Source organism: Orbicella franksi, chromosome 7 (genome assembly GCF_964199315.1).
Source record: "Orbicella franksi chromosome 7, jaOrbFran1.1, whole genome shotgun sequence".
In the NCBI taxonomy this organism is placed as follows: domain Eukaryota; kingdom Metazoa; phylum Cnidaria; class Anthozoa; order Scleractinia; family Merulinidae; genus Orbicella; species Orbicella franksi.
This window is the reverse complement of record NC_138151.1, coordinates 8,668,901-8,682,980: the sequence shown is the minus strand read 5'-3', so window position 1 is coordinate 8,682,980 and position 14,080 is coordinate 8,668,901. Positions and strand designations below refer to the sequence as shown.

At 39.5% G+C, this 14,080-nt stretch overlaps 1 protein-coding gene across 2 annotated transcripts; it reads left to right on the top strand.

The window, feature by feature from the left end:
* The first annotated feature begins 6,844 nt into the window (after positions 1-6,844).
* Positions 6,845-12,919, top strand: LOC145493331 (uncharacterized). Of its 2 annotated transcripts, XM_081472775.1 has the most exons (4): positions 6,845-7,066; positions 7,182-7,264; positions 8,447-8,476; positions 11,567-12,919. In XM_081472775.1, the coding sequence occupies exons 2-4, from the start codon at positions 7,226-7,228 to the stop codon at positions 12,836-12,838; spliced, it is 1,341 nt and encodes a 446-aa protein (XP_081328901.1). In that variant the 5' UTR covers positions 6,845-7,066; positions 7,182-7,225; the 3' UTR covers positions 12,839-12,919. The 2 variants fall into 2 exon arrangements, with proteins under 2 accessions (XP_081328901.1, XP_081328902.1); XM_081472776.1 differs by lacking the exons at positions 6,845-7,066; positions 7,182-7,264; positions 8,447-8,476 and adding an exon at positions 8,489-10,291.
* Positions 12,920-14,080: the final 1,161 nt, after the last annotated feature.

Here is a 14,080-nt window from a genome sequence, read left to right as displayed (position 1 = left end):
CAATGATAAACATCCAAACTCGCCATTTACTTTATAATGGGTGCAGTGTTTTGTTGGATGTCCGTTGAGCAATATCGGCGTGTGACAAAGTACCGGCAAAGTGTAATCACAAATTCATCGGCGACTTTCTCTATTTTCAGATGACGTTTGATTTCGCAATTCAGTACGATTCACAGTGCGAGTGAATTTCAAGTTTACCAAGCCATTTAAGATTTCCAGGCAAAATCATTAAAAGCTGGGTTATGAAATCGTTTGATAATTACAGGATCCGTCGAGTTTCACACTCTTAAAACTGCGAGTTTAACGTTAAAATCCCCGTGGGATCAACCCGTGTGAATGCCAAAGATACATTTCTCCCAGTCAGAAAGTTCAAACTACTTGACAACCGTAAAACTGAAATGAAAAGCAACGAAAAAATGTTGCGTGATATTAGTCTGCAAAGTTTATAACCTTGCACAGCAGTACCTCCAGCCGCTTTGTCTGTACTTTATTCGTCTGAACTCAAGACACAAACTCTATGCTACACTGTTGTTAAGAGAGATTCCTGTAGCGTGTTCTTTAATACTCGTGTGACAAAAACGCGAATATTCGTGGAGTAAATTTTAAGTAATGTAATAATCCCTATGACCTCGGTTACCCTTTCAGTTTTGTGCTTGAAATATCAACTTTTTCTCTTCATTTTAATTTATTCGCATATATCTGTTTTTACGTTGCTTCTAAGTATTTGATGATACATGTAGACTTTATTGAGTAAATGTAATGTACACAGTAAACACCATTCCTTGTATGCTAAATCACTACAATTTACCTGACTTTACGCAGACTACGCACGGACGTACCCGAATTCGCAATTAGCCAATCACAAACCGGGTCTACTGCCCGAATATCGTGCGATCAACCTCGTTCCCAGGGTCTTTTCCCCCGCCCCACCCCCAAGCAAGGGAAAAGACCCTGGAAACGAGGTTGTCGTGCGATATCAAGTCACTGACCTGACATGGCCGGACTCACGGCCACATTTGGACGCAGTAAATTCCTAATCGCACCTTTCTGGTATGATTCGTTGGCAAACAGTCTATTTTTTTTTTTCGTATCGGCACAGTCTACTTTGTATTCCTTTAACGTATCTAAGAATATTCACAAGAATATTTTAATTCAGCCTAAAACCAGGTGAAAAATTAGAAAATTCAGCCTCGGGGGAAAAAAACAATATTCATTCTCGTTTGTTTCTCATGGGTGTTTTGGCTCCTCTGGCTCGATCAAGCTGCCTCGAAAACTTACGAGAAAGGTGCGATTACGGCCTCAACAGAAAACCAGCCAGCTAGTTTACAAAACGACACGTGGTTAGATCCATATACAATTTTGCTGATTCAACATAAAAAGAATAGTCCAAATCGTCCACTAATCGATTATTTTCTATTATTCTCAACACGTCTGTGCCTAACAATGTATTTGTATTGTAGGGAGACAATAAGACTTCATCACTTGTAATTTTAGATGTAAGTAAGTTAAAGAATTCTGATATGAGTATGACTTTTATCATAATGCCGTTTTTAGTTAACCATCTTCAATCTAAAATCTGGGAAAGTCTAATTAAGACAACAAGGCACCTCATGTAGCCTGCATGCAAAAGTCTTCTTTTATCCTTGACTTCGGGCACGAGAAAGCGTCCCACAATTTTCCGACGCAAGAAGGATAACAGACAGGCGTCTCTATATTCGTGTTAATATCGTGTATAAAAGATATCTGGATCTTTAAACCTAAAGAAAAGTAAGGAAACTGAAAAGAAAAACTAAAATCAGATGTTCTTCATGACACTAAAGCTGGGCAAAGAAAATGCCTCTCTTCAGATACACAAGATTGTTCATAAATTGAAATATTCTAAGTAAGGGACCGTTCATTTTTTATCAGGTAGGGGGGGCTGGTGGGATTTGGGGGGGGGGCCATGCGAAAAAAATGGCTTTCGAGGGGGGGCCATCCCAAAAAAATAAGGGAAAAAGGGGGGGTCACGTGAAATATTTTAGTAAAACTTTAAAATGGCATAATGTTTGAATATCAAAAAAATTGCTATAGAATAAACATAGCAGGCAGGATACAAATCTGTTACAAACTTTCCTTCTGCTTTAAAAAAACGTTGGGCGACAAAAAGCATTTGTAGCTACTGAAAAGAAGTATTTAACACTGTTATTTTCGAATGCAACTTTCACTGGCACTCATCTTCATCTTCGCTGTCGTCGAGTTCTTCGTCGCCGCTTGTGCTGCTATGGGAGTCTCTTTCACCGATGCTGCAAGAAGCAGCAATGCTTTCCGTCAGAGTGTACTCTTCAGGGTACATGAAGGTGTAAACATAATCTCTGACTTCCTGCTCAAGGTTGGTGGTGATTCTGCTTCTTGCAGCATTGGTGAAATAATTCCCTTCCAAGAGCTGTGCGATGTATGGCCCATCTCTTCTAAATAACGACGTGGCAACATCCTCAACTTTAATACACTCTTCCGAGACGGCCGTTCTAAGAGGGTACACAAGGCATTGTGGAAGATCATTTCCTAGCGGGTTTCCAACACAGATTCCATAAACTCGTTGGACATTGTTTTCAGTCCGCTTCCTCTTTCTTTCATTTGACTTTCTGCGGTTTTCTTTTTTCCTTCTCCTTTTGTTGATGTGCTGTTTGAGTATGCCCTTGAATATGCTGTTATAATTGCTCTTATTTTCTAGTGCTTCCATGTCCCGCGTGACCTTCGTCAACTTAGCTTCTATACATTTGATCTGTTTTACATTAAAACTGTAGGCATTCATCAATTCAGATGAGGGAGATGCCAATGAGAGGCCAAATGCCACACGCTCAGGGCGAGCCATAACGAGGAGATCCGAAATTGACTTCTCTTTCTTTTGATTTGTTTTTCAAACAACAGCTCTCTGTAGTATAGGGATTGTAAATATTATCTTCACAGTGAGCACAAAACGTGAAGTAGGGTGATAATAGAGAAATATTAAAAAAGTTGAAATCTAAGTATTGTTTGTTCAATTTTTTTTTTGGGGAGGGTCATCCCAAAAAATGACCGCTATAAGGGGGGGGGCCACGTGAAAAAATTGGTAAGCTGAGGGGGGGTCATGCGATTTTTAAATGGTGCTTCCCAAATCCCACCAGCCCCCCCTCCCTCATAAAAAATGAACGGTCCCTAAGCTTAAGTAATTAAAATCAATGTCGTCTTTCATTATTCTCCCATGATTTTATTTTAGTAGCCTTAATATACAGAAACGATAATAATATTAACTATATCGTTAATCTTAAATTAATTGTTATTATTGTTATTTAACTTATCTAGTTATATGCATAAGCGATAAATGGACCGCCCAGATTAGCACTTGCTATCCGCGGGCCAAATAACATGTAATTTTACAATGAAAGAAAATAAAGATTATTGTTGTTGCTGTTTGTTTTTCAAAAACCGGTGCCCAGTCGTTTGACGTTAAACTCTAAGAGCGCAACTCTCGGCTTACTTCTTATCACTCGTTCCCAGAGCCCGCGCGATTTTGCTTATTGGTATCCGTACGCCCGATGCTATTGACTAAACCAGAAATTTGGTTGCGTGCATGCGTTTAAGTCCACTAATGGTTTCTGAACATACGTTGAGAGAGTAGCCGCGGTGACCAATGCTGGCTCACCTTCTGGTTTCTCTCAGGGGTTTCTCAGCCGCTGACTGTGGAACTGTGTTTCAGAATATTTTAATGATTCTTGTAATTTTAAACAATTTTATTCAAAGGCAAAATCTAGTCCGATATTTAGGGAAATCAGATTTGCGATAAAGTAAGTTAATTTCTTATATTTCATTCATTTTATCAGTTGGTAATTAGATAATTAGGTAATTAATTAGGTACACGACCCCTCAAGCATGTAGCGCTTAAATGATAATCGTGTTCCAAATAAAGGATTTTACTTTACTTTTACTTTACTTACCAAAAGGATCGCGGTCTCTATCTGGGAACGAGCCTTGCACTGAAGCAGCAGTTTACTGATTCATACTACGCATATCATGTTTGGCCGAGCTTCTAGAGTTATTAGGTTTCAAAAAGAAACATTTTTGCTACTTACTGTGGACACGTTCACACTTAGTGCTCGAGTACGGTTCTCGCAGGGTAATAATGTGAACACACCTTTTTTTCCAAGTACTCACACCAGAATTCGGGCACAGTGCCCGTGCCAGGGTACAGGGTCTCGATCTTGCAATCGGACACTAAATGGTACTTGGGTCTTTGGAAAACCCAGTGTCTGAACGCCGAACACTATTTTGTGCCAATGCCCAGACACCCGGAAGTGTAGCAGCTCAGCTCAGCTCATAGGCTTGTCATTCTATTTGTTGTCATTGCAGCAGCTGTTATTTTTGGGGGGCTAGAGGCCATTGTTGTTCTGTCAAAGGGTAGCGAGCCATTCATGTGAGACCTTACGAGAGCTGCTACACCAGTGTCGGGCACCAGGTGTGAACACAGCCTTACTCTCTCTAAGCATCTTTACACATGCAAGATACCCTCGTTCTCTGTTGTCTCCAGTGTGTGCGCGATCTTTTTTTCTGTCGCATTTTTTCTCGCCTTACGCTTTCCATAAAATTAAAAATTAGAAATCACTATTAGTTCGAAAGCTTACACTAACAACTAGTTGCTTTCTATGCTACAGAATTAGTGTCGATCATTACCAGAAATAAATAATTTATTTCGCATGAATGCTATGCAAATAACACAGCTAACAGAAAACCATTAAAACTCTGTCAGCTGCCTGTGTATACAATAACAGCGTTATTTCCCCGTGGTATAGATTCCACTTATTTACTGGGAAAATGAAGGAGCAGGCAAAAGTGAGTATATTTCCTTCGTTATGGACCTAGAAATTATTAGCAAGGAGTTAATGGTATTCGATAACGTTTTTTACTGTTTTTACGAATCTATGTGAAACAAATGGTTTATGTCTGATGGCCTTGGAAACCGTTGCCTCACGCCCGGTAGTCAATTTCATTCAATAACATAATACAAAGTCTTGAAACTCTATATCGAAACAAAACTAGTTCGAAAACGATCCTGAAACTAGAATTGGGCGAATTTTCTGAATCGTTCACTGGGTAGGTACAAATCGCTTAATCTTTCTATTGCTAGGAATGAAATTTAAATGGTACATGTGGTTGTAAAATGCCAGATATAATGCGATTTGCTTCATAGTATAAATGCATAAATTCAGTATCCCGCATGGTGATATTTGTTTTCAGTAACGCTCGGCATACATCCCGGCAAATTATCGCCCGATTGTAAAAACACGAGAATTACAAAAAATATATCTAAAATGAAAATTGGATCAAATATTGACATATGATGGGAAAGTGAACGGCGGCTAAATGTGTATTATTCGTTTTTTCTTTTAATTTTCTGTCGTATATTTTCATTCAGTTAGCTGTAAGTTTTCTCGATTTCGAAGTCATTTCCAGTGATATCTGGTCGAAAAGTTTAGCGAATGCGAGCACAGAATAAAATAACGTATAAATATCAGGACGAAATTTCCAAAACGATGAGTTCTCTTGGTTCTACTACGAATAAACTATTGAATATGTATTTATTATCAGTAAGTTCATTTGCTCGTCTTAGAAAAACAAGAAAGAAATTGTGTACATTTTTGGACGTGGCAATACACAGTCTAAACTGCGATTGACCAACTGTCAAATCTTCCATGTCTTTTCAAGATCTACAGGATAGAAACAGCTTCGAAAAACAAAATATTGTGACAGGCATGGAGTTGATATAAAGAATTATTTGGCCCGTTCGTGCGGCACCTGTCGATATAAATGATTAACGTTAACAGGGCTGTTTGATTTCATTGGTCGAAATAAAGTTGATAATCGCGAGTCTTGTTACAGAAGAACAACGAGGAAATAACCTGGACAGAAAGAGTGCTAAAAACAGAAATACAATAAATCGAACTATCTTACTTTTTCTCGTGAAGATAACCGAGACTCAAGGACCCGTGTAAAACCTTTTATTTCTGCCGGAATCGAGCTTCAGGTTGGTATAGTAAAAAAGACCAATTTTCTGGGCAATTAACGACCCGACTACATGAGCCATAAATCGATCAAAAAACCCCGAGGATTTGTACCGTAAAGTACGGACAAGGAAGATGAAGGACACAGTTAAAGTTCAGCTGCCCTACCTCAAAATACGGCCCGTAAAATTGGCCACTGACAGTGTCACATTTGTGTCGAGATGCAATTACTGCCGTTTAGCCTTTTGTGAAACAGGAAACATGAAGTTTTCCTTTTCCTAAACTAATCCTACTCCCTATAAGTTTTCTCGCCTGAACGTACTCACTCGTCTTGGAGCTGGAGGCTATATATCAGTGGTTTGCCTCACCTAAGCCGCCTTCTTTTGACTGAAAGCGTAAATAAAACCTCCGTTCTCGCGAAAATAGACACGCCAAGAGCAGGAGAAAGTTCCTGGCATTATTGAAAAACTACGTTCCCCTTACTGTCTGCCGTACTTTTTGTTTAATGATGGCTCTGAGAATTTGGTGATAAATCAAGAAAATATCTCATAATTAATGATTTTCTTTATTCTCCTCACATATCTCCTGAAGTAAGTATTCATATTGTAAAGAGAAATAAGATTTTGATCATCCTTGAAAATTAAATGAAGATGTATGGAAAGATATGATACACTGACAGGTTTTTGCCGCATAATGTTTACGCACATGGGAAGTTTGATTTGACAGGTTTCATTTAAAGTTTACTTTTGCGGTTTAAAATTATTCTCAAAGCAATCTTTTTCTCGTGTTAACACTCTAAATTACTCGGTTCCGAATGCTAAGCTGCAGTATTTGTTCAACATTCATTTCTGATTCGGCAAGAATCGTTTAGTAATCTCTGATTGTTTGAAGCGGCCATAGAAAAACAATGAATTTGTGTGAAAAAGCGAATCGCATCAAAGTGCTTCTTTACAGTGTTTGCTTTGAAAGTGCAATTTGGTCAATTGATGATAAATGAAGATTTCTCTTTTAAGTCGTTGCGTGGAAACATCGCGAAACATAAGACGAAAGAGGTTTGCGCGGTTTTCTAGAAAAGCAATTACGATAAATCTCCCTTTTAAGGATCTCTCAGCGTTCACGTCCTAACTGGAATAAGCAGAACTTTTCATCCCGCTATTAATATCACAGGGAGAACAAGAAAGGTAATTTTATTTATCGTTTTGGAAACCTACATGACGGAAGCGAGAGAACGCTGGTTAAAACTATTGAGGGTAAGAGGATTTTTTCCTATGTAAATTTTGGATTTTTTTATTATATTTTTTTGTATGATATTTTTGGTGTCTTTTTATGAGTTCTTCCTTCTTGTCCTGAGTTCTGAGTATGAATTTTTTTACACTTGTGTCTCCTTACTTAAAGATCAAGGATTTTCGAGTTCAATATTTTGATGATCTACATTACATCAAAGACAACTTAACAAGTGCAATCTGACTTTTACATTTTACTCCCAGTTTTGAGGATCTCGAGGGGAAGTTTTATATTTTGTTGCTTTATTTTTTGACTGAATTGCAAAGTCAAAATGAAACATATTTATGTATTATTTAACTGATGAATACTCAAAGATGTCGTCAATGGCTTTCATGAATACAACAAAAAACAAATCAATGTACAAAAATCGGAAATTCTACCCTAAGCAATATTTAACTCGATACTGGTTTTCGAGGCTGAAGGTAAATTGAAAAATTCCCTAAGCAAGGTTTAAATAAAGAAAACGGTGTTATTGACAGGAGAGGAAAGTTGGTTGTTAAATTATACATTTTTAATGATAAAAAGTTGGAATTATTTGTTTATGAAGACGGTCGAGTTGATGGTAACCATCAAGTGACCAATCCTGGCTCATAATGGATCTAAAGTGCTTTCACTTTCTTCAACCTTAATTGAAATATTATTTAAAGGGTGCACTAAAGTTTTGATTTCCTGTAATGTACGTGTCAATTCATCAAGATTTATTTCCCCAAATTAATTTATGGCTAGCCACGGACGGAGTAGAAGCAATAAATATTTCGGCAAGAAATTTTTAATGAAGTGGCAAAATTCTATGCCTGTAATTTAGGATCAAATCTCCTAGAAACAACCAGTTGCAAACACTAACCTCAGTAATGACAAACAAGAAGAATTGGCTCGCTGGTGTCTCAGTGGTGCGATTCTTACTTGTTGTTATGTTATCTGGAATTTATTGAAGAAAATAATAAAGCAAACGTAATATAGCACAAGAAAACGACCCCAAATCCCAGCCCCCAGACCTTGCCAACTACTTTAGTTGCGCGATTTTCGCACGTTTGGATCGTCAGATGAAGTACTAGCGAAGATTTATAGCGAGAACTTCCCACAATAATTTCCCATTTTCTATAATTTCTCATGTCTAATCTTTTGCATTACGTTTCGTTCACTTTCAGGCTGCCACTCGACGAAGAAATTACAAGAAGGTAAAAGTGATTACTGTACTGTATTATTTTATTTGTATTTTAATTTATTTTTCATGCTTAGAGACTTTCGTGCAACTTGTATCGCATCAATGTTGGCTGTTTAAACACATAATTATTCGTGGTCCAGTCCTTGGACTCTGAAGGGTTGAATCCAGGCAGAGAGAGTCCAGGAAAGAGAAAGGATAACATGAACGCACTTGCTCAGATCGAGCCAATCAGAGCATTTGGCGACTGCGTGCGCAAGGATATAAATTGCTCGTTCAAATGGCGAATTCAACATGTTCAGCTACGCGACCTTCAGAGCGGAAAAACGCAATAAGCATGCGCGAGTTTTGGCTGCGCGCCAGACTCCAAGTTTGAGAAAATGGCAGGAATTTCGTCGATCGTGTAAACAAAAAGAATCACGAACTTTATATGCTTTCCCAATTTTTCCGGTAAGCAGCAACATTTTAACGTCACTAATGTTAAGCTGGTGTATTGTTTGCCTGGAGAATCGATTTTTTTCGGACAAAATTAACCTAAAGAAGGTTTCCAAACCCTTTATTTCCCCCACGGTATGCAAGAAATTTCGATGCGAAGACACATTTTGTTCACAAACCCTCTTTACATATTGCATCCATATAAGCAATTCACTGAATATATAAGCAAGAGAACCTCTGAGCAGGCAGGGGGAGCCTTGTTTTCTTAACAGTGAAATGCCGAAAAAAATTCATGCATGCCCAAATATAAATAAATCAATCAAACGACATCCTCGCGTACCTTATTGCAGTCCGCCGTTCTTTTCATCATTACAGACCGCATTATTTCCTGAGCCCGCAAGTAGAGCTAGGGATGCGCAGAAAGCTGCTCAGTATGTTTTTCCACTCTGAATACGCGACCAAGTACACAACTTACAAACGATTTTTTAAGGAACTTTGACTAAAACAAGGAATGCTGCAAACAATTAACCCTAACCACGCGTAACTGATCGATAACAAGCCAATTTACTGTCATCTGCTGCTATAGATGGCGTAGTTCACGGTTCAACGCCCCTTTAGAGTGGGGAAGGGAGAGCTTAGGGACTGCGCCGACTGGACCAATTTAATTTTCGCGTGCGTTAGGATTAGATGCGCGAAGAGACGCGTTACAGATCGCGCGCCGTTCCCATGGTACTCATTATCTCTTTCCGCATCTCGTCCCGGGACACACGTTGTGGCAGACCGCGCTACTTAGCAAACAGGTCGTTGGCCGCGCTCAAGGATATCTATATCAATTTATTGAAATAATATTTGGATTGGCCTGATATCCTGTAAAGACAAAACATTCTATCTAAAGACAAAAGCATCTGTGGTCGTGTACCTCAATGGCATGAAAAGTTTAAGAATTGGTTTTGACCCTTCTTTTCCAGAGTCAAAATTAAATTCTCCTTTATCTAATGCCACAGACGTTTACGGCTGTTTCTGAGAATTAAGCGGTACAGCAAAACGGAAGCTCAAACTGACGATTTTCTTTAATCTCCTTACCTATCTGCTTTATAAAGTCTCAACACTCCCAGGAGAAATTACATGTCCGTCACATGATCCTCGCAGCAAAGGATTTGAGAAGTGGTGACAGCGATACAAACGGAAAGTCCTGCAATTTAAACCGTTTCTTCGAGCTCAAAAGCTTAGCAAGCAGATATTGATTACTTTTACAAAATATCCATTGGTGAAGACGAGAACGCGAGGTTAAAAGGCCAAAAATATTCAGAGAGAGAATTTTGTCCACCTCAATGCCATGTCTGGCATTATCACAGAACTATTCGTACGTCGAAACAACGGAACTAAATCAGGCACGGTAAGTCATAATTGTCGCCATGAACCACTTTATTTTTACACAACAAGTTCGCCTCCGCTTTCGATTTTGAGTTGGAAACAAAATGTAATTGAAATAAGCAGAAGTAGAATATTACAAATGACTGTTTTAGCTCCAGGTTTAAACTGTAAACGTTTTTTTACCACAAAGAGCCGAGATAAAACTCTTTCCTTATACGTATATGAAAGTGTATCAAAGAGTTCGCAATGGAGTTCACCTTTCGTCAGGCCACAATTTTTTAAGCGTATGTTACTTACTTGCTGATTCAATCTACAACCACGGTGGTCTTTTCTCTACGCAGTGAAAATTAAATTGTAGCTTAATTTCCATGTGTCTGTCTAGAGGTTACAGCGGGTAATTATGTCAAAGAAATGAAAGATGTTTTCGTCAGAACCAGAGCGTCAGAGTACAAAATGAAATGACGGCCCTTTTGTCTTTTTTCTCTATTTAAAAGTTAGCCGTCCATTTACCTGCCGTACAGTTACTTTGGTCTTTAATTAATGATTTTTCTGTTTATCATTCGAGGTGCATTTCGGTACATTCGTTTGTAGTATTGACAAAAATTTTCTAAGGTAATCTATTCTACCAGGTGAAATTTGGGGCAAGCTTGTTTTCATCAAGACACGTATTTAAAAAACTATTGCATCGGAACTAAAATTAACAAGTTTTCGTTGCTCCAATACGAGAGCAGGGTTTTTCAGTAATTATTTGCTCGAGAAACCAGCTTATTTAAACTAAGAACCATTTCACTATTCATAAGGAGAAAAAAACATCTGCTTTTTCGTTCAACGTTCGTAATTCTGTTTGGAGAAAGCATCGTTCATTATCCTAGCTACGTTCACGGCTCTAAGACGTGACAACCGTGTTTTTTGACAGTTTGAAGTACTCGGCCTTTTGCCCTTCTTTTACATTCCCGCTTCTCGAATTTCGCGAGGATTGTGAAACAGTGATTAGCTCACCTTTCACACTCCAGAACATTATCAAGTTATCAGCTGATTTATTCGTCTTTCTAAAATCGAACATGGGGATAAACTGACTTCAAATCGTAGAGGATTCTGGAGGGATTTTATCGACAGTATTTCTGCATTTGGTGTCGAGGAAATCTTTAAAAACCTTCGTACAGACGTTTTTGAGATATCGACAGCAATGCGTTCGTCGCGAGCGAAAAACAAACATCCGTTTTTTAGCATTTTTCCGCGGATAAAAATTGGGAGAAAGTCAAAACGCTGGACTGAAGAAATTTATGTTTTTCCACAGAGCCGGGCAGTATCCGAGACGAATTTGTTGATTAATCTCAACCGAATATTGGACACCTACGATGAAGATTTGAAATCGGACGATGTGATCGTGGAAAACGCGACGTTAAAGACGGGCAAGACCATCCATCGTCTAGATAGAAAGGACAGACACCAAGAGGTTCAAGATGCTTGTCAAATACACGATTTGTCTCTCAGGGAATCGTTCTTAAAAAGCTGCGAACATGTTGGCATTCCGCCCCTCGCCATGACGTACTTTCTCGACAGAATGGCATCGGCAGATACGGAATTGATCATGAGGAATCTTGGGATTGGTCCCACGGGTGCTGTTGCGGTCGCCGACGCTTTGGCGCGAAACAAGTCGGTCACGCGACTAGATCTGTCACTCAACAACATTCAAGACAAGGGGGCTGCCGCCGTGGCTAAGTTACTCGAGGTTAACAGTCTTATAAATGATGTGAACCTATCCGAGAATAAAATTGGCAAAGATGGCGCTGAGGCACTTGGAAACATGCTTACTGTAAGCGATAGTTTGGTCAGGATTGATTTGTCGCGCAACCGCTTGTCCGATGACGACATTCAATTCTTTAGCAACGTTTTACAAACTGAGGATTCGCTTTCTGTTCTAGACTTAAGTCACAATTCTTTCGGAATTACGGGTGGAGAGTACCTCGGCGAAATGATCGGAAACAACACTTCACTGCGAGAGTTGAATCTCGGCTGGAACCGTTTGGGAGACGAAGGAGTGAAACAAATTTGCACGGGTTTAAAGGAGAATAGAACGTTGGAAAAGTTGGATTTGTGTTGGAACGAAATTGGCCACGAAGGTGCTAGATGTGTGGCAGAATCGTTGGAAAACAATGGCAAGATTCTTGAGCTTAACTTGAACAACAACCGCATCACTGACCGGGGAATGGAAAAGATTGCCAGAAGTCTGGAACTGAATGAAACTCTGAAAGTTGTCAAGATCGGTTACAATCTCGTCACTGTAGAAGGCGCATGCGCGCTTCTGCGGTCGCTGTTGAAAAATTCCGGAAGCGCAGTGGAAGAGGTGCGCATGGCAGAAGTAGAAGTAAACAGTGACATTAGAGAATTATACTTCAGATTGAAGATTCGTAAACCACGATTTAATCTTCTGGAATTGTCCACCGCTAGCGGTGATTTTTATCATTTTGTCAAACCTGAGAATCCCATGAACGTGCTAGATGATTATTTAAAAAGGAACAGACTCACTTATCATCAGTGTCGCAGCATTGACGAAGAAGACGATTAAAAATATAATTAAACTCTTCTTTAGACGGCATAGCAGAACTTATAACATGAAGCAGTAAATATGAGTTATTGACCAAGCTAGTTCGGTTCTTGCGTGTTTATCGAGTGAGACGGAGTTGAGGTCCATAAACAAGCAAAACAAGAACTTGCCAATATCCAGCCGTCTTGACCGAAAAAGCTTGGTCAATAAAGGATTCATTACATAGAAAAGGAACACTATTTTCTTGCGGGACACAGCGGGTAATCCCGGGCGAGCAAGATAGCGTCATCTTAGCCTCTCGGGTAGCCAATCACAGCGCAGGATTTCATTCATCTTGTCCGCCCACAAAGCTAGCCATATAATAAAAGTCCCATCCTTAAATTTTTACACGTTCCCTTCCCCCCCCCCCCCCCAACCCCCTTCCTCCCACCCCTGAACCCATTCTTCCCTGATTAGGTTTGTTATACAAACTAGTATGGAATCAAGACTGATAACAGTTTTCTACATCGTACCTGATTTCAAAAAGGGGGAGTTGGGCTACTTAAAGAAAAACGGCTTGACGGGTAGGTACGTAGAACTATTTGACTGGCGACTACGGTACTTTTTGGAGAAGAGCTGTGAGCTAGTCAAAAAAAAATGACAAGTATAATTTGGAGTGATATTGTTCATCATGGACGTTTATGTGTCTCTTGTGGGTGCGGCCCGGGGGGGGGATCTGTTTGTTTGGGTATTTACCTACTACTTTACTCTCACCTTCTCCCTCCTCCCCTGTTTTTTTCTTTGAGTATTTCTTCCCCTTTTCCGAACATGTCTTATCGTGAATGAACACCCAGATATCTGCACGAGTGTTGTGCGACAAACAAAAATAAATCATTGGAGAAACTAAAAATATCCAGCAGCAAAGATTTTGTATGGAGAATTGTGCCTCAGTCAGTATCGCACTTCTTCAGAAATAAAAACCGACACTGTGGAAAGTGTTACACAATGTTGTGACGTGCGAGTGCCAAACAAAGACACAACACACCTCGCATGACCACGATATATACGCGTGCACTTTCCATCGCGCAAATACGTCAACATTAGCCTGAAACGCCAGTTATCTCCTCCTCCATCAACCTGGACCCCGAGAAGGGGTGAACCCTTATTTCATCTGGCCCACTAATACTTAACTCTCCCAAATCATCCATGCTAATATATGGTTTCACGATCATTACTATCCCCAAATTCGACTTGGAATCACTCTAATAAACATGCAATCACTTG